We start from the raw sequence: 27412 nt of genomic DNA, 5'->3' as shown, positions 1-27412 counted from the left end.
CCCTGAGGCCCTAGTGGGCAGAGACACAAGCAGCTGGACGTCCAGAGGAGCACATCAGCAGAAGAACACACAAGCGGGATGTTGAGAGGAGCACATTGGTTGAAGAGCATGCCAACAGGCACCGGCAGACACCGGCATGCTGGTAGGCCATCAACTGGTAGAACAACACAGAGTTTGGCCTGGGAGGTTGGAGGAGAGGCCGGGCTACTGAGCGGCCAGACTTCAGGGGAAAACTGTCTCCTTTCGGGCTCCCCCATCTGCTGAGAGCTACCACTCAATAAAACCTTGCAGTAATTCTCCAAGCCCAGGTGTGATCTGATTCAAGGCAAGAAACCCTAGGATACAGAAAGCCCTTTGTCCTTGCTATAAAGCAGGGGGTCTGATTGAGCTGACTAACACAAGCCACCTACAGAAGGCTAAACTAAAAGAGCATCCTGTAACACACCCCCACTGGGGCTTCAGAAGCTTAAACATTCACCCCTAGATGCTGCCGTGGGGTCAGGAGCACCACAGCCTGCCCATCTGCATGTTCCTCCTAGGGGTTTGAGCAGCGGGGCACCGAAGAAGTGAGCCACACTCCCATCACATGCCCTGTGAAGGAGATGAGGGAACTTTTCCTGTTTCAATATTCTTTGTATGTCCTTCTAAAGTTTTAAAGTTTTGCTTTTTACATTGTCTTCACTTTTCCTCAAGAAAAAAAAATTCTCACTGGACTGTGAGAAGAATTTATTCCTTGATATTGTGACAGATACTGAAGTTCTTACCTTGCCAGAAAAAAAATTACATGAAAATGAGTCCCTTGAACCTACTGATTTCCCATTTTCTTTCCTTAGCTCCTGTCCAGCCCTTGACCCCGTTGCATTAGTGGAATCTACTATCCCAGATTGGATATAGAAAGAGCAGTGGTGATGTAATGATTAGAGAAGAAACTCTGGCGGGGCGGTAATGTCCAGCAGAAGGATGGTTGACGGGTTCTGGAGGTGGCAGCACTGCACGCAGGCCAGGCTTGGGGTCAGACGCCAGCCAGCCAGCCCTGCCACACGTTCATTAGTTTGGTGTGTTACCACACTTTCTTCATCTGTAAAGTGTGGATCATAATCACACCTGATTTCGATGATGGTTTTGAGAATTATATGAACGAATACATGTAAAATATGTAACATAAGGCTTAGTAAACATTAGTCTTTATCAGAAGGTGGATCAAGCTAAGAGTCCAACTGAACATGTTTACTACACTTCCTGAAGAACTATTATTTTTGAATTTATTCATATGTTTGGCTTTAATAATGTTCAATTGTATATGGGGTAGGCAAACTGAAAGGGAGGTAGGGAAGAAAGAAAGAAAAACGAAGGGGAAAAAAAGAGAAGCTTCTGCGACACACCCATTCTTACACCCATTTTGCTGCCTCCCTATCCCTCAGCTCCTGTGTTTATTTGGGAGGAGTGGGTATCTTTTATCACATTACACAAATAGTATTTTAAGAACATTATTAAGCTTGAGTAATTAGGTGTGTGAAGTCGATCCCAGTGCAGGTCTAGTGAGTTGACTTCAGAAATGTCTTTTCGACATAGCAACATTGCAACATGGCTTGTAAGATGCTTCTTTTGAAAAGTTTTGAGAGACTGCTTGGAAAATGATTTAATGGGGATTGATAAAGCAGTGTTTTTACACTGGAGAGCATTATAACAATAATTTCTGTGGTGGAAGTAGAGTCAAATTTGTGCAGTGTTAAGTAGTCTTTCTTCATCATATGTTGGAAAAATAAATTAGGCATTTTCTCTTTGGTTAATAACTTGGTCTCAGTTATTTAAATTATTTGTACTACCCACCCTTTTTAGGTAAGTGACTTTACTAATGTGGAAAACAAGGGCTTTACTCTCTCAAAGGTTTAGATTTTAGATAAATAGAATGCATTAGCATTGCTGCAGCTATCATTAAATCAAAAATAAAAGTGAGAAAAATAAGAACACACCTTTACTCCTAACAGATTTTTCCTTTATCATTGATGGTATCATTTACTTGTATATTGAGAACTTAAACAGGGATATTTATGGGCCCTGCTGAGATGTTCAAAAAGCTCTGCAGCCTTCATGGGTCTGCTCTATGTTTGGCTTTCTTTCGCTGCTTTTATTAGTGGAGTTTGTCCTCAAAGGTGTGGCATAGCAGATCCTTAGGATTAGGGTAGCCTAAGGATCTGAGCCTAAGGATCTAAGACTTAATTTTACAGAATATTAACATACTTATAATTTCCTTTTTAGTTATATAGTCTCAGTGATGACAACCCCATTTCTGTTGCCTTACTGTTAGAGAAAAAAAATTCATTACACTCTCTAGGGAATGTTCTCTGGGAAAAAAGGAAGAATTTTGTTTTCTGGAACTGTAGTGATAGATGCCCTGTGGACTAGGAATCTTAAGGGTATGGCCAACTACTAGAGGATGCTGTATTTTTTTTTACCAAACCCATTTGGATACTAAAACATCAGTGTTTATTTCTAGGCTAAATTATCATTTAAAATAGTTCAGATCATTTTGGTTGTATGATGTTTGAAAATGTCTGTTTTGTGAATGGAAGGGATTGTCCCTTCTCCACAGAGTTCTGGCTCCACAGACAGCACTGAACTGTTCCCAGCCAAGTCCTGCCAGTGGGACAGCCCTTTTGATTATTTGACAGCTTATCTTTTTAAGTCCTTGTTTCTTTTTTGGTGTGGTCTACTGGGCCAGACACGGTAAAGTCTCCTACTCTTTTTTAATCTAAATATTGGGCCCAAGAAAAAGTCATACTTTGCCTAGTTGCAAAGACTGTGTTTCCAGACTCCTGATGAATATTATCTCTTCAGAAGGCCTGTTCTCTTCTACCCTCAGTGTTTTCTTCCATCTCTGTGACGTTTTATCCTCCATCATCTGCCTCCATTATTCCCCGTATATCCTCTTGATGCTTCTTTTAGCTCGTTCTTTCCTTTGCTGGTTCTTTATATTGCCATCATCCTTATTCATGTCTTTATTGAATCTCACCTGGGTTATTGCAGTAAAACCCAACTGATCTCCCTGCCTTGTGTCTCCCCTAATCCCTTTTTCACACAGCTGCCCAAGTAATCTTCCCAAAGCAGTGCTAGGATTTTGTTATTCCCCTCCCTGAAAACACTCGACTGACTCCTTGATGCCTGTGGAATAAAACAGCTCTTCTAGGCAGCACTCAGGACTTCTGCTTTCTGTCGTAACAGTGGTCCCCTGCATTGCGCCTACACTGTATCCAGACTTCATTCTTTGGCTCTCGTTGGAATGCACTTTCTTGTCTTTGTGTACGCAAATTATCGGTGTCATCTTCTCTGTGACATGGCCCTTGATGACTCCATGCAGAAGAGTATGTGTTTGGTATTCATTTAGTAATTGCTTCTTACTCCTTCAGCAAACAATCTCAAAGGATGTGCTAGGGATATTACATTAATGAAATACAGACCCTGCTCTTAAGTCAAGTCACTTGTGGAACTTGCCATATAAACAATGGTTTGTAATGTAATGTGTTGAAGTATAAAATAGAGTTGTGTTCAAAGTACTGGGGTCACAGACTCTACACAAACACCTTGTATTCAGGCCATTTTTTTAAAATTCTCTTTATATCATGTTGGGTGTGTGGTACTATTAGTTTCTTTTTTGTTAAGTGCAGTTATTGAATTGTTCTGCATTATTCCCTTGCAATAATCCAGTGACTTGGTCATTCTGCTTTTCTTTCTCTATCACTCTTTCTTTTGTATCTTTGTTGGATATATGTATAAGCAAGGAAAATATTTACTTGGTTTAAGAACAAATAATTTTTAAATCATATTTCACACATTATATGTCACCATTTTGAACATTTAGTTGTCTTTCATTTCAGATTACTTATATACAGAAAGAAAAGTTTATTCTCTTTAACAATGGTATTCCAGTAAAGTGGATTGTTTCACAGGGGTATCAGAACCAAATGCAGTGTTTGGTGTATAGCAGGTGCTTGGCAATTCTTCATTGATAGTGTGAATACTAGAAAGAGAAACTTTGTTGGCTCCTTATGCCATTGCTCAGACTGGTTTTGATTTATATAAAAGGTCCCATTAGTTTTCTGTCTTACCTGCCAAATTTAGTATTGTAAACAACCATTCAAGACATCTTGGGGAGACCACAGTGCAACTTGTCTAAGGTGTTGATCTGAACTGTTAAGAGAAATTTAACTTTCTCTTAGTGGCAGTAGGATGTGGGCATTGCAAGCTCTGGGGAAAATGAGCTCCAACTCTAGATTTGCTGTTCATCCACCTCACCCTACAGGACAACAGCAGGATTTGTAGCATCCCGGAAGGTGACTATCTTAAACTTGAACGGTATTTCAGTGATTTGTAAGCTCAATAAGTGCAAGGATCACATTTGTTTTGTGTACCACTGTGTATCTGCTATCCAGCACAGTCTCTGGCATGAGAATAAAAGTATTGAAGTAATGTTTTGAACATTTCCCAGATTGTGAATAACTGTCTTGAGTACATAGTCACTGTCTGGTGCTGTGTGCGAGCCAGGCTTCTACCATTGTCCGTGGGCTTGTGGCAGGCACAGGCAGAAGATGAAGTTTAACAAAAGGAAAACAGCTCAAGGAATCAGCAGTATGCCAGCCTCTTAGGAGGCAAACCCTTCAAATCCTCCCTGTGCTTTTAAAGGTTGTTAGGATTTAGAAAACCAACATCTATCTAATAAGTCTTCTGTAGGCGGAAAGGCCGTTCCGTGCCCCTGCCTCTGTTGAGGTTCTACCGTCCTGGTGGGTGCAACAGCGGGGTGAATATCTGAGCCTTTTACCTGTCAGCCATGCACACGGGGCTGTTGGTCTCAGGCACAGAGTAGGCACAGCAGCCTAGGGTTTTAGGGGTCAAATGAAGTTGCAAATGGTCATTGCCTATGGTCTCATAAGTTTACAGCATATAAATGCTCTTATGGGGGAGATGGTTAAAAACTCTTGATTAGAGGAAAAGTTAAGGAAAAAAGAAGGGATATTTTAATGAATAAGCGGAGACTGATTTATAAGCATTCTCATAAATACAGAAAATTTAAGCTCCATTGTTAAACAGGGATGACATGGATGGGCAAAATTATTTTCTTTCCAAACAAGATGACTCTTCCTCAAAATTTCTTTCCGTTCTTCACAATCTCAGATGATTTTTATTTTTTTTAGATTATTTCCAAGATGTTAAAGTTTAATCAAGGACGTTTATATTCTAATAGAGTAATTTGTTTTTAGGTCATTAAAATGGAAGTTTAAGTGGCTAAAGTTTCCTAACAAGTTTCCTAACAAATTTAGTTTTTTCAGTCTATGTTAGAAGTTAGAGAATATTAGGGCTCTACGGAGATACATATAAATGATGCAGTCTGTATATCTTAAAGTAATGATTTTATATTATTCACTTTAATTTTGTAGCATCAGGGCACAGCCCTGATGAACCATAAAGCTACTTGAAGCACTGCAGCTAGTTTGAAATCACTGGGAAGGAATCGTCTGCAGTTCAATAGACTGTGATATTTGGGGAGCATTTGTGCACTCTTGTATTAGGAGTATAACAGTCATCATCTCAAATAGTAGACATGTAATTGTTTTATATTATTAAAATAGCAATATTGGTATGACTAATTTTTAGCTACTATGTAACTTAAATAAATACCTTTCGCTTAGAAAGCAGCATTGCTTATACATATAAATAGAGGTGAACTTTTAAAAGTATAAATATATAGTAGATAATCAGTAGTTGTTTTTGGAATAAAAGGATATTTCAACCACATTTTCATGCAGTATATTAAATGTAACATAACCCGGCCATGCCACTTTTTATCACTTACCCCTTCTGCTTATAAATCGCTGCCTTTTGAATTTCCTAATTATTTCTCAAGTTGGAATGAATTGTTACTGATAAGGCAATTATTTTCTTATCTGTAGAAACAGCAGCTTCTGTAAAGATCTGGATTGTCTTGAAAGAGCTTCAATTTAATATAGTCATTCAGTTTTTTTTTTTTTTTTTTTTTGAGACGGAGTCTCACTCTTTCACCCAGGCCGGACTGCAGTGGTGCTATCTTGGCTCACTAAAAGCTCCGCCTCCCGGGTCCGTGCCATTCTCCTGCCTCAGCCTCCTGAGTAGCCGGGATTACAGGCGCCCCGCACAGCGCCCGGCTAATTTTTTGTATTTTTAGTAGAAACAGGGTTTCACCATGTTAGCCAAGATGGTCTCGATCTTCTGACCTCGTGATCCGCCTGCTTCAGCCTCCCAAAGTGCTGGGATTACAGGCATGAGCCACCGCGCCCGGCCAGTCATTCAGTTTTAAAGGCATAGAGTCATCTTTAAAACGTCATAAGAAGACATTTTTTGCATACTCATGTTAATTCTGAAATATAATTAGTGTCACAGGGACATGATTGCCGCATCTGGACTGTCAGCTCTTCATCAGCTACTCGAATCTGATCAAATCTTTTCAGTTGAGTATTGAAAACCTTGGGTCCCAAAAGAACAGGGGCATGTCAGAAGTTAACTCTTTCCGTTGAACTTAATTGAGGCTTTATCATCCTTTAAATTTTTTCTTATTTTTAAGAAAATAACATTTTAACAAAACTCTACCTCTGTTTTTATTCTGCTCTTTAGTTGTCTTTTTATAGAGCTTTTGTTTATTTATGTATTTACCTGTTTTCTCATTGCATGAGATGTGCTTCAGACTCTGAATGATTGTGGTTCTTGTTCCCTTGGGAGCTTCATCGAGCTTTTCTGTGCCAAATGCTGAGTTTAAAGTAGATTTCTGCTCTCATGGGCTCACAATTAAGTGCCAGAGACAGGCAGCAAAGTGAGTTATTGTTCTGAAACAGGAATGCTTGGATAGAGACTGATGTGGGAACACACAAGAGGGGTATGCCATCCTGCAGAAAGGAAGTTAGGGGCCTTCCCATAGGAGGTGATGCTTGCATTGAATCTTTTAGAAAGAGCTGGAATTTGCCAAGTGGTGGGCGACAGAGGCTATGCATGGCCTATACTAAGCCAAATATATAGAGTTAAAGAAAACATTTCAAAAAACCAGGATGTTTAGAATCTTGTGAATCTTTTGGGTCTGGCTGGAAATGAGCCTGAAGAGATAGGTGGAGCCACGCAGTGAAAAATGGCTTTATCAGTAGGACGACTATATATTTTACTATTCGAATGAGGATGAAAGGGCAGCTCTTAATAATTATACCTGGACAGCAGTGACAGACACAAGGGCAAACTGGGATGTATGGTTGTTCTGTTTAAAAGCCATATTAAGGAATTTACTTTAAACAGGGTAGCAACATGTGTAATTTGCTTTTAGAAGACTGACTTTGGGATTAGCAGTGTGGAAAATGGGGTGTTGGAGAAGACGAGCGTGTGTCGGGGGATGTGCTTGTGTGGCTTGTTTGGGGAAGTGGTGTCAATTAAGAGATCATTTGCTACAGCAGTGGGAAAAGGATGGATTTGAGAGGTATTAAGAGAGATAGAAGGATAGGACTTAGTGACTTTTGATTGCTTGTGTGGGGTATGAGGGAGAAAAATTTCTCTGGGATGACTCTTAGTACTCTGGCTTAGATAGCTAAGTGGACTGAGAGTCATTAGGTGAAATTGAGAATACAGAAGAAGGCACTGGTTCTGGAATTGACAATTTGACACAGAGCTGTAGAGTAGTTGTTGAATGTGAATATGCAGCTCTAAAGAGAGGCCTGAGCTGGATTGAAAATACCGCTGTTTAAGAGGCAGGCTGAGGATCTACAACCTGAAAGGGTGACTGAGAAGTTGTGAGTGAGTAGAGGCTGGGTGCAGTGGCTCACGCCTGTAATCCCAGCACTTTGGGAGGCCAAGGTGGGTGGATCACCTGAGGTTACGAGTTTGAGACCAGCCTGACCAACATGGTGAAACCCTATCTCTACTAAAAATACAACAATTAGCTGGGTGTGGTGGCGCATGCCTCTAATCCCAGCTACTTGGGAGGCTGAGGCAGGAGAATTGCTTGAACACAGGAGATGGAGGTTGCAGTAGGCCAAGATTGCGCCATTGCACTCCAGCCTGGGCAACAAGAGCAAAACAACAACAACAACAACAAAAGTTGTGAGTAAAAAGGCAGGAAGGAAATGAAGAGAAGTGGGTGTAATGGAAGCCAGTGGAGTAGAGTTTCAGGTGCCAGAAAGCCATGGGGACTGAAGGGCATCCACTGACTTTGAAGCTAAGAAAGCTTTGGTGACCCTTCCCCCAGCCATTTTGGTGGTGTCATTCAGGTAGAAGACCCATTTCTTGTCTACTAGTAAATGGACATAGGGAATCAAAGGAAATAGGCAGCCATTCCTTTGTATACCTTGGATGATTGGTTCCTTGGAAGTATCTTTTCTCATCAATTGGCAAGAATGATAACTTGAGCAAGAGAATAGTGAGTCATGTGTATATATATTTTCCACATCCACGCTTGTGAGGAATGAAGTACATCTGAGGCTGGCCAGCCAGGCTTCTTTGTTGGTTGAATGACTGTGATGCAGTTTAAATGGTATTTGTAACCCAAAAATTCTTTCTTTTTTATTTTGTAGTCTGGTTCTGGATTCTTCCTAGGTACTTATTCAATTCTATGTGTAGTTATTAAAAAATCTACAACCCTCAAACTGTAAATATTTTAACTTGGTTTTAAATGAGAACAAAAGGGGGAAGGAAGATGAGTTGCTGCCAACACAGTGGCAACTCTCAGCTGTTCTGGGGCAGGAGAGCTAGCTGAGAAACTTGTGTACTTCAAGTACAGGAGTGGTGAACTGGACCAGAGAGTGGGTGGGTCTGGTCCTTTTCACTATCTGTTCCCGGTATGAAAACATTAAATGGTTTTACTGTTTCAATGAAGGAAGTCCTCTCTTCTCACTTTTAAGCAAAAGCCAGCAGCCTGTCTGGTAATTAATATGATATTTCCATTTGCTAATGGGGACTGAAATTTTCAGCGTCTTAATTTTTGTTTCTTTTATTTTACATTTAATGTTTATTTTGCATTACTTTGTTTTAATTCTGAACTAGTTTTTCATTATATGTTTAGTAATCATTGTTTCTGTTTTTTATGTTGAACATTTAAAAATCTTCATTTACTTAACATTTATAACATATCCAGAATTTAATATTGCTGTGAAGTCAGACTAGGCGTGTATTCATTATTTTTTCTTGTAGGATTTTTGTTCAGTCTCTTTCCTAATATTTGCGATAATTGTTCACTTGAGAGCTACAGTCTTCTCCTCCATTTTCCTAAGGGGAAGCATATTGTAGTAACTGTCATTAAATAATTTCCCCATAAACAGTGTTCAATGGGTTCATGTTTTTATAGCCTATTTTTTGGTGGGAAGGAGTACTGATGTGCTAGGTAAGAATGATGGATTTCGCTTTTGTCGTTGGGCCCATAAATAACAAAAATATAACAAAAAATAAAAACATAACAATAGTTTACTTTTTTTTACTCAACAGTGTTTATATAGCTCGTTGTTGTCAATGCTGAGGGAAAAGAAAGTTGGAAGGAAGCAGTGGTCAGCAGCGTCAGTTGTCACAAAGCAGTCAAGGATGGGAAGGCTGAAAGAATTCCCCGTTTGCTTCAGCCTCTGAAGTTCTTGGCAACCTTAGGGAGAGCAGTTGGCGATGGAAGGGTGGACAGCAGCCAGCTGCCATGGTACTCAGGAGTGACAGTGATGGGAGGCCCCGGAGCACTGAGTGAATGGCTGTCCTGGGGAACTGGCTAGAGCCCTTCCATCTTCCCTTTTGCGTTTACTGAACCTGTATTGTGAGACTTTCAAGAGAGCTTCATGAAAGTTCTCCAACTTCAGGATTGCTTGTTTGATTAATATATTCTCCATCTTGAATCAAAGAAGGGTTTAGTGCTGGAGAGGAAATCTTAGAGCAACTGAAAAGATTGGAGAGTTTATAGTTAAAGAATATACTGTTCTGGCCGGGCAGAACGGTGGCTCACACCTGTACAGTGGCTCACACCTGTAATCCCAGCACTTTGGGAGGCCGAGGCAGGAGGATCACGTGAGGTCAGGAGTTCGAGACCAGCCTGGCTAACATGGTGAAACCCCATCTCTACTAAAAATACAAAAAAATTAGCTGGACGTGGTGGTGCATGCCTGTAGTCCCAGCTACTCAGGAGGCTGAGGCAGAAGAATCCCTTCTTCTGCTGGTTAGCAGGCAGAGGTTGCAGTGAGCCGAGATCACACCACTGCACTCCAGCCTGTGCGACAGAGCGAGACTCTGTTTCAAAGAAAAAAAGAATATACTGTTCTGGTTTTAAAATAAGTCAGTGAGAAAACAAGTATTTGTACTTGTTTTTGTTTTGTTTTGTTTTGTAGATGTATAGAAAACCTGTGATTAGGTGTGTTTTTCATAGGCTTCTTAAGTCCAGATGGAGGTCTTGCTTCCCTCCTGGGTGTATCATCAGTGGAGAGTAAAATAAGCAGTAAAATGAGCTTTTCCCAAGTATGAAAGAACAGACGTTTGCTTTTCACACATGGAGTGTAAGTGTGGCGTACTTGCTAACTGTGACTAAAGAGCATGAAGTTGCATAGGCAACCATGTGGATGTTGAGATTGCTAACTAGTGGGTCTCTGAGAGAACAAAAATGAAATCCTGGCTTCTATTTCTTATTCATTCCTCTCTGTGTCCGTGGGGATGCAGCATTTTTGAAGGAATCAATTATCCATTTGTTAGTCAGAGGAGCCTTACAAATTATACATTAGGAGATTGATTTCTTGGGTTCACTGTTGGGGGACTGATAGCTTAAGGTGGGATGATGAGGAGTATCAGGGGAAAAGAAGTTGCCACAAAGAACACCATTAAAAGCAGCTTTCGAAATGACCGTGAATTTATTCCTAATTGAAGAGCTGACATAATCCATACTAAGTGTATTTATTTCAAGCATCTTACATTAGGTAATTGATTATCACATGAGGTGTACATGTTGGTAATTTTACCTTTTCTTTAAATTTAAGAACTTGAGACCACCTGTAGTGGACTTAGATTTAGAAGGTGTGTGCTGGTCCTTGCCCCCTCCTGCTTACTCGGACTTCTTTTTTTATTCCATTAAGGAAACATTTTTGTATGTTCTATAGTGTCAGCTTGACATTATTGATTTTTGAACAAACTCACTTATATTGTCCAGAATTCCAAACATGTCTCCATTAGTAATAAAATTGTAGCTAATGGAAAATACAGCTGAGGCCATTTTTCTCTGGTCTTCTTTTCTCTCATCTCTTTCACTTTCCCACATTTATGCCAGTATTACATCTTTGCAAACACACACCCCAAATTTTATGTTTAGATGTGATGGTTTCTGCTCATTGCTGTTATGGTAAAAGGTTTAGGAAAATCAATCATTTTAGCTATGCAGAATCCTGTACTAGAAGGTTTCCCTCTATGTTTGGGAATATCCTGTACCCTTTCTCTCTTTCCATTTTTTTTTTGTTCGTTTTATTTTTTTCCTGTTGTTGCTGTTTGTTTCTTTGTTTTCAGTGTATAGAAATGGTAGATGTACATAAGGCATTTGTTTCTTTTATAGGATTATGGATGCCAGGCTAGTTGCATGCAACATTGACAGTTGTAATATTGAAATCCTCTTGTTTATTTGTTCTTTATTAAATGTTATGGAACTGTTATGGAAATGGAATGTGCATAGTGATGATACTCAGTTATCACTCAAAAATATGCATGTAAGTTCCTGCAATCATGGTTTTAAATATTATATTTGATATCTGGTTTCTTTTTGTTTTTAGATTAATGAATTTCCTACCTTGCCATATATTAAAACTATCTTCTGATTAGAAACAAAATAAATATTTTTTTTGTAGAAATCTAGTAAAGCATAGAAAGGAGTAACCCAAACATTAATAACTTAGCACTCAGATATAACCAATGCTAATATTTGGGAGTATCTGCTTCCAGTCACATAGGTGATATACAAATACTGTAAGTATGGTAATATTCGGCTAACCTGGAGTTAACCAAACTTCAAGATTTGAGAGCACAGTTCTCCCGACAGCCAAATCTACCCAAGACTTCTGACATACACTGCAAGTTGTGGGGATTCCCAAAACCACCCTCATGTTTGATGGGTAGGAGACTCACAGAACTCACTGAAAGCTGTTATATTCATGGTGCTTTATTACAGGGAAAGGATACAGGTCAAAAATCAGCCAAAGGAAGAGAGAACATACAGGCTACAGCATGGGATGGTTTCAAATGTAAAGCTTTCATTCTCCTCAGGATGTGCTACCCTCCTGGTATAGATGTGTGCTAACCAGAGAAGCTCACCTGAGCCTCAGTGTTCAGGATTTTTATGTAGACTCTATTACACAGGCATGATTGACTGAGGGTTATTCATGTGGTTAATCTCAGCTGCCAGGTTGACTAATACCACTCTGACCCAAAGCCCCCACCCACTAAATGATTGGTCTTTTTGCTTTGTCCAGCTCCCATGCTAATACGATTGGGTATGGCAGGCCTACCCTAATGTCTGGTCTGGCCAGGCCCCTGCCTTTAACCTAAGATGTTCCTGTCTATTACACAGAAGCCAAGGGCAAGGGCTGGACTTCTCACTGGACAAAGCCTTACTACATAATACCTTTTTGTTAAGTTAATTTTTAAGAATTATCATTTAGATGCTTTGCTTTTAGAAATTTAGATAATTTCTATTTCTTAGTATCTTACAAAAGAAACTTGTTGTGAAAAGACCTTTGTGAAATAGTAATCTTTTTGCTTCTCTTTGGTCATAATAGATAATGTATATTTTAAGTAATTTTGATACACATTTTCAAATACCCTTCAGAAACATTTTCCAAATTTGAATTATTATCAGCAGTGTGAGATGAGTAGAGTATCCTTTTTTGTGCTTCTTTGCCAAAACTACTATTTTAAAAAGTTTGCTGTTTCCAAAGGTAAAATATGTTATTGTTTTGGTTTTCATTTTTTTTTTGTTAAATTGACTCTTGTTCTTGTTTACCTACAATTTATGCACATTGACTGTTTACTTGGTTGGATTTTGGTGACTAAAAAATTCAAATTTCTTCAAAAATCACTCCAAATAAAAATTTAAAATGTGTAATAAGGTACAAAGATGTTTGCAGTCTGCATGACATGGGGTAAATATCCTTAACCTATAATTACTTCTTATAAATCAGTTTAAAAATTATGGACATCTCAAAAGTAAAATAGTTTCTGCTCCTGGATTCATTCTTAGAACTAATATAGCTTAAGACTGCAGTTTTTACTGATGTATTAACTAGCTTTTCTCTCCAATTCTCTTTAAAGTGACCCAAGACATGGGAAATATTTATACTTTCACTTTGAAACAGAGAAGGGAAGACTGTAGTAAATAATTAAGTACTAAATAATGTGATTGCATTGATTTTGGGGAGGCATAAATCAAGTATAATTTATAATAATTTAAAGGTAATTGCGAATAAGATAAAAGTAGATCAACAGCATCTAATTCTTGGATAGAAAAGAAAAAGAATTTGAGTAATATAGCAAATAATAAAAAATGAAATGGGGAAACATAAAAACTATAAAATAATGTAACTAAGCCAATGCTAAATGGATCAGATATTGTTATATTGATTAAAGAAAAATAACCTTAGCTTTGAAGGACACATATTTTACAAAATGATGAAAGTGAAAAATAAAAATGTGAGCAAAATACACAGTAAAAAGCCAAACAGAAATCAAGCGTGTTGGCAGTAGAAATGTGATAAAAACTAGAATTTAGGGCAAAAGAGCATTAACCAGCAGAAGGCATAGTATATTGATTACATTTACAAGTTAAAAGGAAGATTGAGTATAATCATTATACCCTTTGATATGCCAAATTATAGGGCATCTAGTATCTGGACCAAAATTCATTTGAAATTCAAGGATAAATGAACAAAACTACAATTGGAGTATGAAGTTTTTAAAACTTGTTTTTAATCAGTCTTTGATAGATGAAAAAGAAAACAGTAAATATATAGAGAAACTAAATAATATAAATAGCATGATTTTAAAATACATATTTTGAGCCTAAAATAGAGAATATGAATTATTATTATGTCTTAGGTTTACAAAGACAAATTATTAAATTTCTAAAAATAGATATTATACAAACCACATTCTCAGACCACAATGCATCCACACTAGACTTTATTAATAACTAGATTAATGGGCAAATACAACATCACCATCCTTGGAAATGAAACAAAATGTTACTTTTCTCAAAAAGGAAATAATTACTGTAATTACACATTAACTTTTGTCCTTTGGTTTTTGACCAATGATAAATCAAAAGCATTTTATTATATGACTGACAAATGAGTCATTATAATTATTAGGCAGTATATTAATGTCTGGAAATTACAAGATGGTGAACAAAATTGTTCTAAAGTAAAAAGGGAAAAAATTAAGGAATAATAGTAAGAAATTAATAAAATAGAAAAATTTTAAAATAAAGCGAATTGATGAGTTTCTGCAAAGAGGCTAGTACAGCTGATAAACACCTGATAATGATAATCAAAGAAAAAAAGGAAACACAAGTACTTATACCTGTAAGATATCTGTATATTTGCAAATATGAAATAGGAAAAGTAATAGTACCTACCTTATAGAATTGATGTATTAAATGATGTATGTATAAAACTCATAGAATAGAGCCTGATGTATAATGACCGTATAGTAAATATTAACTTAGTAGTAATAGTTTTACTATTTATTCTTAGTAGTATTAATATCATCAGTATTATTAAAACAGTTAAAGAACAAAAAGTAAAATAAAAGATATTTTCATCACTGATGAATTTAAAATGTGCTATTTTTTTTTCTTGGAAAATATGAATGACCAGATTAGAATGAGAACATTTGAGTAGCTTGACAATTAAAGTGGAAAAAAAATGAAAAAAAAATCTCAAAATTTAAGAAATAACCCATTAAAGATGTCGATCTCAGACATTTTCCTGGGCCAGTTCTTTTTGATCTTCTTAAATTTTTAATGTTTATTTGTGAAATGTAACTTTACATAAAACGTGTAGTAAAACAGATCATCACCATGCTAACAGTCACAAAACTACCACTCTGTTGAGAGTAAACCATGTGACTCTTCTGATCACAGTGTTCTCTCTTCCCCTCAGAGGTAACCACTATACTGACCTTTATAGTAATAACTCTCTGACTTCTCCGTTTTATTTTACAACCTGTGTGTGCTCCCCCTACACACTCTGGTTTTGCCTATTTTTGTGTGTTGTGTAAATGGAATCACACAATACTTGTCAGGAATGAGGAAAGGATGCTTTCTGTGATTGCTGCTCCTTGAATAAAACTGTCAAAGGAATATTAAGACCTCTCAGGGGAAACATATAAAACTTTATTTAGAGATACTGAAGAAGACCTAAATAAATGGAGAAATGTTCCATGTTTGCGGATTAAAAGATTCAATATTACAAAGATAACAAAGGGAGAGCTCTCAACATCTTACCATTAAGTGCAATATTTTCCTAACCATTCAGAAGATATTCTTTAAGAGACTGAGGAATTTTTCTCCTTGTGTGCTAAAAAAGTTTTTTTTTTTTTAAATACCATGAATGGATATTGAGTTTCATCAAAAACTTTTTGTAGCCCTTGAGATAATTCTATGATTTTTCTCTTTTATCAATATAGAAAATTAGCGTTTATAGATTAAATCAGCTTTGTATTTTTGGAATAAACTTGGATTTTCTCTATAGGCTGGCTTTGTTAATTGTTTCTTTAGGATTTTTTCATTTATGTTTGTGGGTAAGATTTACTTGTACTTTTTCTTTCTCCTAATATTCTTATTGAGTTTTATTATTATAAGGTTATCCTGGTCTGGTAAAATGGGTTGAGGAGCATTTCCTTTTTATTTTTTTTCTCTGCAAGAATTTATGTTGAATTGGAATTTTTTATTCTTTGAACATTCTCTCATGAAGTTAATATTCTAGTGAGTGAGTTTGAAAACAAATAAGTAAAAGATATACTAAGATAGTGGCAAGTGCTAAGGAGACAAAACAAAAGCAATGAGGAGTTATGAAATGTTTGGGTAAAATGTTGACTTTTTAGATTGGTAGGCCAGATCTCACTGAGAAGATGATTACCAGCACAGAGTAGGCAGAAAAGCATTCCAGGCAGAGGGTGGACAAATGCAAAGGCCTTAAGGCTGGAAAAGCAGCAAAAGGTCATCAGGACTGGAGTAGAGAGAACCAGGGGAAGAGGGGATGAGGTCAGAAGTTGGAGGGAGGGCAAAGGCCAGATAATTTAGGACTGTCAGGTCGTAGTAAAAATTTTGGCTTATTTCTTGAGATAGGAGGCCATTGGAGGGTTTTAAGCAAAGGAATGTCTCTTATCAACCTGTTAACCTAGTGTCACTGTGCAGGCTTGCTGAGAATAGATTTCTAGTAGAGTTAGGGCAGGAGAAAGTCACCTAGTTAGGAGACCATTAGGGTAATCCATATGAGAATGATGGACCAGGATAGCAGCTGTAGGGGTGGTGAAATGTGGTCCGAGTCTGAATAAATTTCATCAGAAGAGGTGATAGGAGTTGTGAAAGATTAGATATAGAGTGGACATAAAGACAGGAATCAAAAGTAGCTTGAAAGTTTTTACCCAGATCAACTAGAAAAAGGTAAGCAGAAGGCATTAACTGAGGTGGGGAAACCATCAGGAAGAGCCCTTTCCAGAGGGAATATTGGGATCTTGGTTTTGGATATGTTTTAGATGAGGTGCATATTAGGCATCCAAGTACAGATATAAAAGAAACCATCTTAGATACTGGTCTGCAATAGGGAGAGGCCCTGCCTGGAGATAAAAATGTAGGAGTCATTCCATGGCCTGGAGAAAATACTATGTTTTGAATATAGATGTAAAAAAGAAGAGGTGCAAGGACTGAACCATGAGATATGGAAGTCAGGAATTACCAGTGGTGCTACGTGCTCCAATTAGGTGAAGTAAGTTAGGATTGAACAAGGACCATTATGTTTAGCAACATTGGGGTCATTTGATCTCAAAATTTACAAGAATAAATACTTGAGAAAAGCCAAAGAAAATGTGAAAAGTTGTGACTGAGACTTACTAGATATCAGAACGTACTATGTACACCCTCTATAATTAAATCAATGCTGAATTGATACAGAAATGGACAAAGAGACCACAACTGAAAACTCAGAATGTTATGTGAAAATTAGCTGGACGTGGTGGCACGTGCCTGTAATCCCAGCTACTCGGGAGGCTGAGGCAGGAAAATCACTTGAACCCGGGAGGCAGAGGTTGCAGTGAGCTGAGATCATGCCTCTGAACTGTAGCCTGGTGACAGAGCTAGAATCTGTCTCAAAAAAAAAAAGAAAGAAAGAAAGAAAGAAAATGAATTCTGAAATGTAAAAGACTTAAATATAAGAAATAAAGTAATAACCATCATGCAAAAAAATAGGAGACTGTATATACAATGTCTGGATAAATATACCTCATACCCTAAAAATAGAAAAGAGCTCTTATAGATTGACAAAACAACAAACATGTTAATAGAAAAAAATGAGTAAGAGAAGTGAACAAGCAGTTTACAGAAGATCAAATTAATTGGTCAATAGACTTAAGAAAAATGGTTAAGTTTATTAGTAGTCAGGGAAATGAATCAATGAATATTGATTGTTGGCAGAAAAAAAGTGAAAAAAAACCCTTCTATTGCTAATAGAGGTACGTGGGAAAAAGGATTCTCTTACCTTAGAGGTATGATTTTGTTTCCCCCATAATGTTGCTAATGTGATGGCACAAATGGTTTCCATTCAGTGAGAAACATGTTGTAATGGAACTTTGTTTATTTGCACTTGGAATGCTATTGTGTGGCATACATAGCCCTTAGTAGCACTGTGGCTTTAGACCACTCACATAAATTCTTGAAGCCTCATTTTCCTCATTGTGAGATGGAGATAACCAGCCTTAGCTGACTGCTTTCCTCTGGGGTTGAATAACAGATCTTGTGTATGCCAGGTCTTTGCAAATGATATAATGTGATTTACAGAATATTAGGATAGGCCATGAGCTTTTCAATACCAGAGTCCAAGAACAAATTACATAAACGTGTATATAGAAGGAAAATCTACTAAGTGTAACTTGCAGTAAAGAAGAGCTTTGTAAAGAAGGCTTGATGTCTTAGTTACTTTCATTATTGGATCTCAGTTTTCTGAACACAGAACAATGCTGTCCAGTAGCACTTACTGCAGTGATGATGTTCTGTGATCTGTATGCTTTCCAGTACTAGTCACATGTAGTCGTTGAACACTTGGCATGTGTTAGTGCAGCAGAGGATCTGATTTATCGAATTTTAATTTAACTTTCAGTTTTAAAGGCTGCATGTGGACAGTACCATATTGGACAGGAAACCTAGGCTGCACACACTTACTAAATTATAATTTGAGGCAGCTTACAACCAGATGCCAAAGAAATTACAATCAGAGGTAGGTGCAGTTTATATTTGCCAAGACTAAAATCGATATTTAAAAAAATGTAGTTTGATGAACTCAAGATCTGAATAAGTAAACTATTAACAGAAGATATTCAATTTGAGGAAGGAATTTATTCAAAGACTATAGAAGTTGAACATTTAGACTTCTCAGCCGGAAGTCCAGACATGCTGGCCTAGGGGCTTTCCCAGATCAGCTTTTGCTTTCTTTGTAGATTCCTTGCTGCCAGTGCAGTATTCTTCACTCCTCCCAGGTTGTAGCCCTGGCTCCTCTCTTTTCTCTGTTTTGATTCCCTGCTATGAGCTTCAGTTTATTCTTCTACAAAATGGATCAAATATCTATCTTCAAGGAACCTTTACTCTTCTAACATTCTAGGAACTTTAAGGAGCTAGCTGATTTTTCATGGACTGCATTTCAGGGGTGTCGCTCGTGTGGTGATTTAGGGATCAAGATGAGAAAGGATTTTGTAGCCAGGAGTCTCATCCTCCACGTCGAAATGTCTTTCCATAGCATCAATCAGTGGGTGGCCTTTTTGAGGTCTGGGAGCTTTGGTCTGCCCTGACCTTTGCCTACTTGATCTGAGATATTTTTCAGTTGAAGATCCCACATTCAACTTTGCATATTTCCATTTATTTTATCATCAAGCCAAACCATTTTAAGGCTAAATATTTTTTAAAAACTACTCTGCAAGCTCATGTTGTAGCTGCTGTAGGCTTACTTTTCTTCTCATAGTTAGTTTCTACTGCGCTTTGTGTAAGATAGTTGGAAACTGTCGTTATTTAAGAAGAAAACAAAGAGCTTACTATTTTACAAAGAGCAAAGACATTTGATTGTTGATATATATTTTCCTGAAGTTTTACACATCTTTTTGTCTTTTTCTTTTTAGAGTCCTGTGAAGATAAATCAGATTAGCTTGGATGAAAGTGGAGAGCACATGGGGGTGTGTTCAGAGGATGGCAAGGTATGGCAAAGATGTGGTCATGCAGAGAGTTCTGTGGCGCCAGCCCCAGGTGATCGGAACAGCACCTTGCTTACTATATACCTGCATTAAGACAATCTTGATTATTCTTTCTGAGTATTGAACTTGCTTCTGATTGGTCATAATTAAAGTAAAATATATTTTGCACAAATGTGCCTTAGGAAAAGTAATTACAAGAATGTCAATAATGTAACTAGTATTAAGCTGATTAACAGCTGTGGCAGGGTGACGTGTCACCTTAATCATTACTACCGTGCCACTTCTACTTCAGTGACTAGTCTGCAGTTCCTGCAAGACAGTAGTTTAATGTCTTTCTGCCATAAATCCACAAAATTGGATTTTGTGGGCATGATTTCTGTGGGCCAGTGGTTTTCATTTTCACACACAAGTTATGAATGTTTCTCTTGAATTATAGAATCTTTTGATAAGCAATCATAGTTTATCAGAAGAATAAAGTGTCTTACAATGGCCACATTAAATAAATGTAAAATCAATATATGTACAGTTTTCTAAAAACCTGGCGCCTACTTCCTCGACCAAGGACATACATCATTTGTGCAGTGTATAACTAACAATTATCAGTGCTTCTTGCTGATGTTGAGCTGTGACATTTAATGGTTGTGGTGATTGATTTTCCACTTATAAGAATGTCTTTTGTTTTTAAGTCGATGAAAATCTTTTCTAATGTTGGTTTGCAATGATAAAATCCTAATGCACAGTGTATTTAAGCTACTTTTCTAAAATAACAGTTTGAGAGAGTGCATTAAGAATCATTATAGATCTTTACATATTCCTTACTGAGTAAAGCAGATTTCCTAATCTAATTTTGTATTTATTATGTGCCCTAAATTCAGTGGGCCATTAAGATGGGTAAATTAAAAACAGTATACCCGGTGTAAAAGAGATATACCCATTTAATCTGTTAACAAAAAGCAACATGAAGTCTCTTGACATACAAGAATGCATTTTATATATCTAAGCCTAATGTTGCCCAAAGAGTCTTTTGAAACAGTAATTGGAACACTAGTGCTTTTCAAAAAGCACTGTCAAATTTTACAGTACTTTCAGAAATTCTGAGATTGTCATGATTATCAGAGAGAGATGAAGGAGGAGTTGGTTTGTGCAGAAATGGAGAAGAATTATCCACACCGCTGAAACATTTTTTGTGTTCATGTATTTGTAAAGAAAGATAACCTTCATTTTGTTTTCTTAAAGGTGAGAAATTCCTTTTGGGCTGTAATCAATTTAACCGAACTAATTTGTTGAAAGATAGTACTCATTTTTATTAAAAATTGGAAACGAATTTTTACTAAATACTTCATCTAGGAATTTTCAGAGCTTTAAATGTTGAAGAATTGTTATTTAATGTACCAAAGTGGAATATGTTAGCTACTCCATCTGGTGGATAAGATGAACCTCAGATTATCTCATGGTACCCTTCTTGTCAAACACCTTTGGTTTCCTATTTTGGTAAAATCTATAGCTGCCTATTTTAGTGTGGAACCATGATATATTTTTGGAAATAATTTTCCCGTATTTTTATTAACATTGATAGAATTGAAAATAAATCTTTTAGTACACAAAATTACATGTAAGCTACCCCCTTACCATGGGTTAGTCAGTATTGTGAAAATTGAGAAGCTAGTATAGAATGATCTGGTAAAGTGGTTGGTGATGATAAAAATATAAAGACATTACACAAACACATTCCAGATATCTAAATCTAACACATCTTTAAATAGGTTTTGTGGGTATTTTTTCCTTTCTTCAGTGTGTTAAGGTTCCTAGATAAATAATTATTTATTAGGTTATTTCAAGGATAACCTTTGATATTTGCATTCAGTTTTCAAGTCATAATTCCAGCAGTTGTTTAAAATTTACACCATTTATTCAGCTGGTGCTCATTTTCAATCTTTTTTTGTCATGACTTTTCTGCAGTTCTACATTTTGAGACACACATATCGTATGTGTGCGTGTGTGTGTGTGTGTGTCTGTGTGTGTGTGTTCAGTTTCAGTTTACTGGCATATGTTTCTAGAAAACCTTTAGGATAAGTACATACAAGGTTTATTTTGGGATTTCTTGCATATGTTGCTTTCATATGTAAACTATAGTATAAAATTCTGGGTTGGAATATTTTCTCTCAAAATTTTGGAGATGTTGCTCCCTTTTTTCTGACATTTATTTGTGTAGACATGTCTGAAACCAGCCTACTTTTGTTCTTTTCTAAAACCTTTACAATTTTTTTTTTTGGTCCTGCCTTGGAACTTGGACTAATAATAATAATTACAACAAGAACAACAACAGTAATAAATGGTCTGTGTAATTCAGTTTGCTAAGTTATGTCTAGTTCTGGTCTCTTTTCATTAATTTTTTCTGGAGCACCGTCAGTCCTTTTGATCCATACACTGAAGTATTGTTTTCATTTCAGAAAAGTTTAGTTCGGTTATAATTTTGATGATTGCCTCAGTTGCATTTGTTTTCATTTCTTCAAAGAAATTCAGTAATATAAAGCTGAAGGCAATATCGCTTAGAGGCTAGGAGCATAGCTCTGTATTCCAGCTGCCTGGGCTGGCATTCCCACTTGGTGTGTGAAGTTGGGCATGTTGCTGGGCCTGGCAGTGCCTCCCTCTCCTCATCTTGGCAGTGGGAGGCCCCTGAGGAGTGTTGTGAGGTGCAGGGGATATGGTAAGCTGTCAGTTATGTATTAATTGTTTTTATTGCTAACCATTCATTTTTAATCCATTGCTGTCTGGCCTCTTCCTGTCTCCCATTCTTGTACCTGAACTTTTCAAGGCAAGAGGGTGAATGATTAAGCACTATTTACCCTTCTCCTCCTTTTGGCAATACATAGGTTGTATAGAAAATTGTTCATTCATATTGTGTGACGTCTCACACATATACTTTGCTTTCTCATTTTTAGCCTTTTATTTCTGTGTAGTCAGGGAGAGTTCCTCTACTTGTTTATTCCCTTCGCTGATTCACTTTTCTTCCAAAGTCAGTTTTGTGTCTTACTGCTTCCTGGAGTAGATTTTTATTGCATTTTGCATTTTTAATTTGTCTGAAATCTTTCCCAATTCTGTTTTCATATCAGCCTGATATATATTTAATTTTTTAAAAATTAGAACTTTTTGGCCAGTGCAGTGGCTCACACCTGTAATCCCAGCACTTTGGGAGGCCGAAGCGGGCAGATCACGGGGTCAGGAAATCGAGACCATCCTGACTAACACGGTGAAAACCCATCTCTACTAAAAATACAAAAAATTAGCCGGGTGTGGCAGCGGACGCCTGTAGTCCCAGCTACTCAGGAGGCTGAGGCAGGAGAATGGTGTGAATCCGGGAGGCAGAGCTTGCAGTGAGCCGAGATCACGCCACTGCACTCCAGCCTGGGTGACAGAGTGAGACTCCATCTCAAAAAAAGAAAATAAAAATATAAATAAATAAATAAACAAAAATTACTACTTTTTATATGCCATAGAGTGTCAGACGGGTGTTGTCTAGTGGTTAGCAGTGGAATTATCCTGTCACTTCTTAGCTGTGTGATGTCTGCTAAGTTATTTATACCTCTCTCTACCTCAGCCCATTTCCTCCCCTGTAAAATGGGGATAATAACAGTACCTACTTAATTATTAGGAGGATTAAATGAGTTAATATATGTAAATTACTTGGAATAGAACCTAGAACAGAAAAATCACTTAGTAATTGTGAGCTATTATTATAATCATTGTCGTCATCTTCCTGTTTTTCTGCTCCAGGTTCTTAGAGGTCTGATCTTCTTGTTGTGGTTGCCAAACAGTTTTCTAGTTTTTTCTTTGGTTTCTGGTTAATATTAAGATATTTCTTAAAGCATGGTTTTTCTCCCTTTGAATCTTTGGAATGTTCTGCAGGACTTTTTAAATAGACCTTGGCTATGTTTTTCTTTGATTTGTTTATCCATTCCAGAACAGGCAGATCTCTTCCTCAACCTGGGTTAGCAAACAGATTCAATGTCTAACTTGCCCTTGTTACTGTTTTGGGTATTTTAGAATCCCCTTAGTTCAGCAACAGGGACCCTAAAATGAGCTCAGTTTCCCGTAACTAAATGAAGGCAGCTCCCTGGGGGGAACTAGAGGCTTCTGTCATCACTCTCTGGTCTCTGATAGTCAACCTGGGTGGAGAGTATGAAAACCAGCAATCTTGACTGCCAGAGTCCCTTTAGCTACCACTGGAGGTATAATGACAGTTCACATGTCCACCCTATTCTGATTTTTAATGTGTTGTTTGGAAGCAGAAGTTTGAGAGAGGCTGTTACAAGGGAAGTCTAACTGGGAAGGTCATATAGTACTCTGGCCACCTCCGTCCTCATTTCTCTGCATCAGGGCTGTTGCCCAGTGTTCTGGTTGGCAAATACATAGAGTTTCATGCTAAAGTGAAGAATGATTACATCCCTTACTGTTTCATGAGGGTAGGTTTCCTCTATTTCGGGTAACAAAACATGTACCACATACTTCTAAGGTACTCACATGGCTCTCTGGTTTGTAGCTAATGAGAATTCCCCCAGGACTTTGCAGGAGCTTGGTTCTATGGCTCATTGTTAGGAATTTTCTCTTTTTCTTCATTAGGTATTTTTTTTAGCAGGTTCAGAGTAGTTGTTAGGGCTACTACAGGAGATACCATTTTCAAAAGGGTCCTCTCTCGTAACCTTTAATTATGTGATTCTTATCTCAGATGAGCTCTTCCCAAAAGCCGAGGGATTCCCTTTACAGATAAGTGTGATTTTCACGGACAAAATGGGAAAATAAATAAAGAGGGAGAGAGAGGGGAAATAAATGAGAATTGTTTTGGATTTTATTAGCTTTAGTAGTATAACGTGTGAGCAGCTAGTTTGGCATGCCATAGTAGTGAAATGAACCAAAACATTGAAGATTTTACAAATCACCCTTGTGCTGATACTGACAAAGCTTATGAGATTTGTCTCGTGAAGTTATATGTTTTTTATATTGAAATAGAATATAAGAACAGTTGAGGAAAATGTTGCTCAGTTAAACATAGTAATAGAAACTGACCAGAGAGTTCTATTCTTGATTTGCCACCTTCAGCAGTTACTCCTCCAGCCCCTACTGTGGGTATGACAGTGACATTTTTGCTTCTGGCGAATTCTTAAGGATAGTGATGTGTATCGGTGCCTGTTTACTATGAACTTGTTTGATTTTGTTCTCTTTTTTGTTTATTCCTCTTTATCACTATACTCTTATGCCTACAATATGCATTTTTAATTTTTAAAGGGACATTTATCCTCAGCAATTCCTAATTTAATTTTCAGCATTACATCCACAGTCCCAGTATTTATCCACACATTTACTGATCTGTCAGTCTTTTTCTACAGGCTTATGCATCATTTGTTTACATCTCATATACTTTTCTGCATTATAGAAATCACTTTTTTTCTAAAATTTCTTTATTCCATCTATAAGGCAGAAGGAAGTTTATCCATTTGAATGAATAATCAGCTTCATTTAATTTCAATTTCTGTCATAGAGTGCCCTTAATTCAAAGTCTGATATTCATGTTCTTTTCAGTTTGGCACATATTTAAGGCTTTTGAATGTTTTTTTGTTGTTGTTCTATTCTACTCTTCTTACACTTTAGGTAAAAAGATATCTTTCTTTTTTGCAAATTTCAGTTTATCCTATATAAAGATAGCATGTAGAAGAATAGGATTTAGAAAATCCGGGTTCTGGTTCTAACTCTTCTGCTTATGATTTTTATGACCTTAGGCAAGTAATTTTTCTATAGAATCATCAGTTCAACAGGCATAATGGTATTTGCTCTTAGACCTAGCAGTTTTGCTATGAGGACCAAATGAGGAACAGCAAAACATTGCCAATTGTGCAGACTTCAAAAATATCATTTCGCCTCACCAGAAAGTTTGAGTTTGTTTGTTCAGGGTGGGATTTGGCCATTAGTTTCCAGGAATTTTAACTGTACAGGTGTGTTTGAGAACCACTAAGGTAAAGCATGTTGACACATTTAGGGATGTGAGTTAGTAGCAGTAGTATGAGATTTAGCACAGGACCATGCAGTACATGACCTTATTGTACTGAAAAGAAATAGATTAAGTTAGGAGAAGTTCAGCTTGCTAGTTGAGCAGGTATTCGTACTGAGGTAGCTTCATCAAGGTGGCCATTTGTTGATTCACTCCATTAAGATTCCCATGATTCAGGAACCTCCTTCTTTTCACCTGATTTTCTTAGATTTGTTGGAGTCCATCAAGTTAAACTTCCCCAGGTAAAGTGAAACCCTGAATGCAGTGCTTTCCTTTTCTGCTTTTTAGCCATTATTTTATAAGATGTTTGTTATATTATCCTATGCCTATATATTTCCATAAAAGTAATGACTTTATACCCTCTGAACAATGAGAAGCAGGTGATGGGGGGGGACATATGTGTATTTGCCATGTGAAGAATACATTTCAGGGCCAGCCTCAGGAAAGATGAAATTCCTTCTGTTTTACATTATATTATCTCCTGTTTGTAGAACCCAAATAACAAACTTCGCACAAGTATATGAAAACAGTAGTTACAAAATGAGTGGATGGTCCCCAAAACTCTAACTTTTAATGCATGAATCTGTTTCCCAAAATTATAACATAAGTGAATTTCCTGCTTGGGGCTTGAAAGAATGAACCACTCAGAACTTACCAAGATTAAAATAAGAAGAAATTGAAAGTTTAAGTAGTCCTATATTTATTTTTCAAATAGAATTTATAATTGGAAACCTTTTCACAAAGAAACTATCTTAGTCCATTTGTGTTGCCATAACAAAATACCTTGGACTGGGTAGTTTATAAATAACAGAAATTTATTTCTCACAGTTCTGAAGGCTGGGAAGTCTAATTTCAAGGTGCCAGCATTTGGCATCTGGTGAGGGCTGCTCTCCTTGCTTCCAAGATGGCGCCTTGTTATTGTAACTTCACATGGCAGAAGGGATGAATTATGTGTCCCTGTGTGGCAGAAGGCAGAAGAGCAAAAGGGCTAGCTAGTTACCTCAAGCTATAGCTAGTTACCCCAAGCTTTCTTATAAGGGCACCAATCTCACCTATGAGGGCTCCACCTTCATAATTTAATCACTCACTAAAGGCCCTACTTCTTAATACCATCACCTTGGAGGTTAGGTTTCAACACAGTGAATTTGGGGAGAACACATACATTCAGACCATAGCAAAGCCATGAGACCTAGATGGCTTCACCAGTGAATTCCTACAAAAGTTAAAGAAGAATAATACCACTATACAAGAGACTAGAAAGACAGTGAACACATTCCAATGTTGGGAAATAGTTCTCATTGGCTCTAGTACTATTTGTTAGCTCCAAGCATTTGAGATCTCATGGAATTCTCATGCTGAGAGTATAAATAACCATCACTTTGGAGGTTAGGTTTCAACGTAATGAATTTGGGGGAACACAAACATTCAAACTTTCTCGTGGTGAGAGCATAATTAATTTGAAACCACTTTGTGAAATGGTTTGCCTATTAAATGTGAACATGCACATAACCTATGACTCAGCAATTCCATTCCAAGTTATACACCCTTCATAAATATGTATATAAGTCCACCAAAAGATTTGCAAAGCATGTTCTTAGCAGCAGTATTCATGATAGCCCCAATCTGGAAACAACCTAAGTGGTCATCAATGGAAGATGGATATGTGAATTGTGATATATTCATACATGAAATAATACCCAGCAGTGGCAAAGAACCAACCTCTACTATATGCAACAGTGTGGCTAAATCTCACAAAGAAAATGTTAAATAATGAATGAAATAAATCAGTGAAATAGAATATGATTCCTTACTTACAAAATTCTAACACCAGCACAACTTATCCATGCCACTAGCTTTGAGGGTAGTGATTAGTTGGAGGGTGTTATTTACTGGAAAGGGAAACAAAGGAGCTTATTG

At 37.2% G+C, this 27412-nt stretch overlaps 1 protein-coding gene across 4 annotated transcripts in view; it reads left to right on the top strand.

The window, feature by feature from the left end:
• The window catches only part of VPS41 (VPS41 subunit of HOPS complex), a 208104-nt gene that overhangs the window by 85893 nt on the left and 94799 nt on the right, over positions 1-27412 (top strand). For all 4 annotated transcript variants that reach the window (XM_055115865.1, XM_003812224.5, XM_034963959.2 and 1 more), the window contains one exon: positions 19381-19455. In XM_055115865.1, the coding sequence (XP_054971840.1) occupies positions 19381-19455 (75 nt within the window). The remainder of the gene's footprint in view (positions 1-19380; positions 19456-27412) is intronic.

This window comes from Pan paniscus, chromosome 6 (assembly GCF_029289425.2).
Source record: "Pan paniscus chromosome 6, NHGRI_mPanPan1-v2.0_pri, whole genome shotgun sequence".
Classification (NCBI taxonomy): Eukaryota; Metazoa; Chordata; class Mammalia; order Primates; family Hominidae; genus Pan; species Pan paniscus.
Note: the sequence above shows the minus strand (reverse complement) of the source record. Positions and strands in the feature narration are given on the sequence as shown.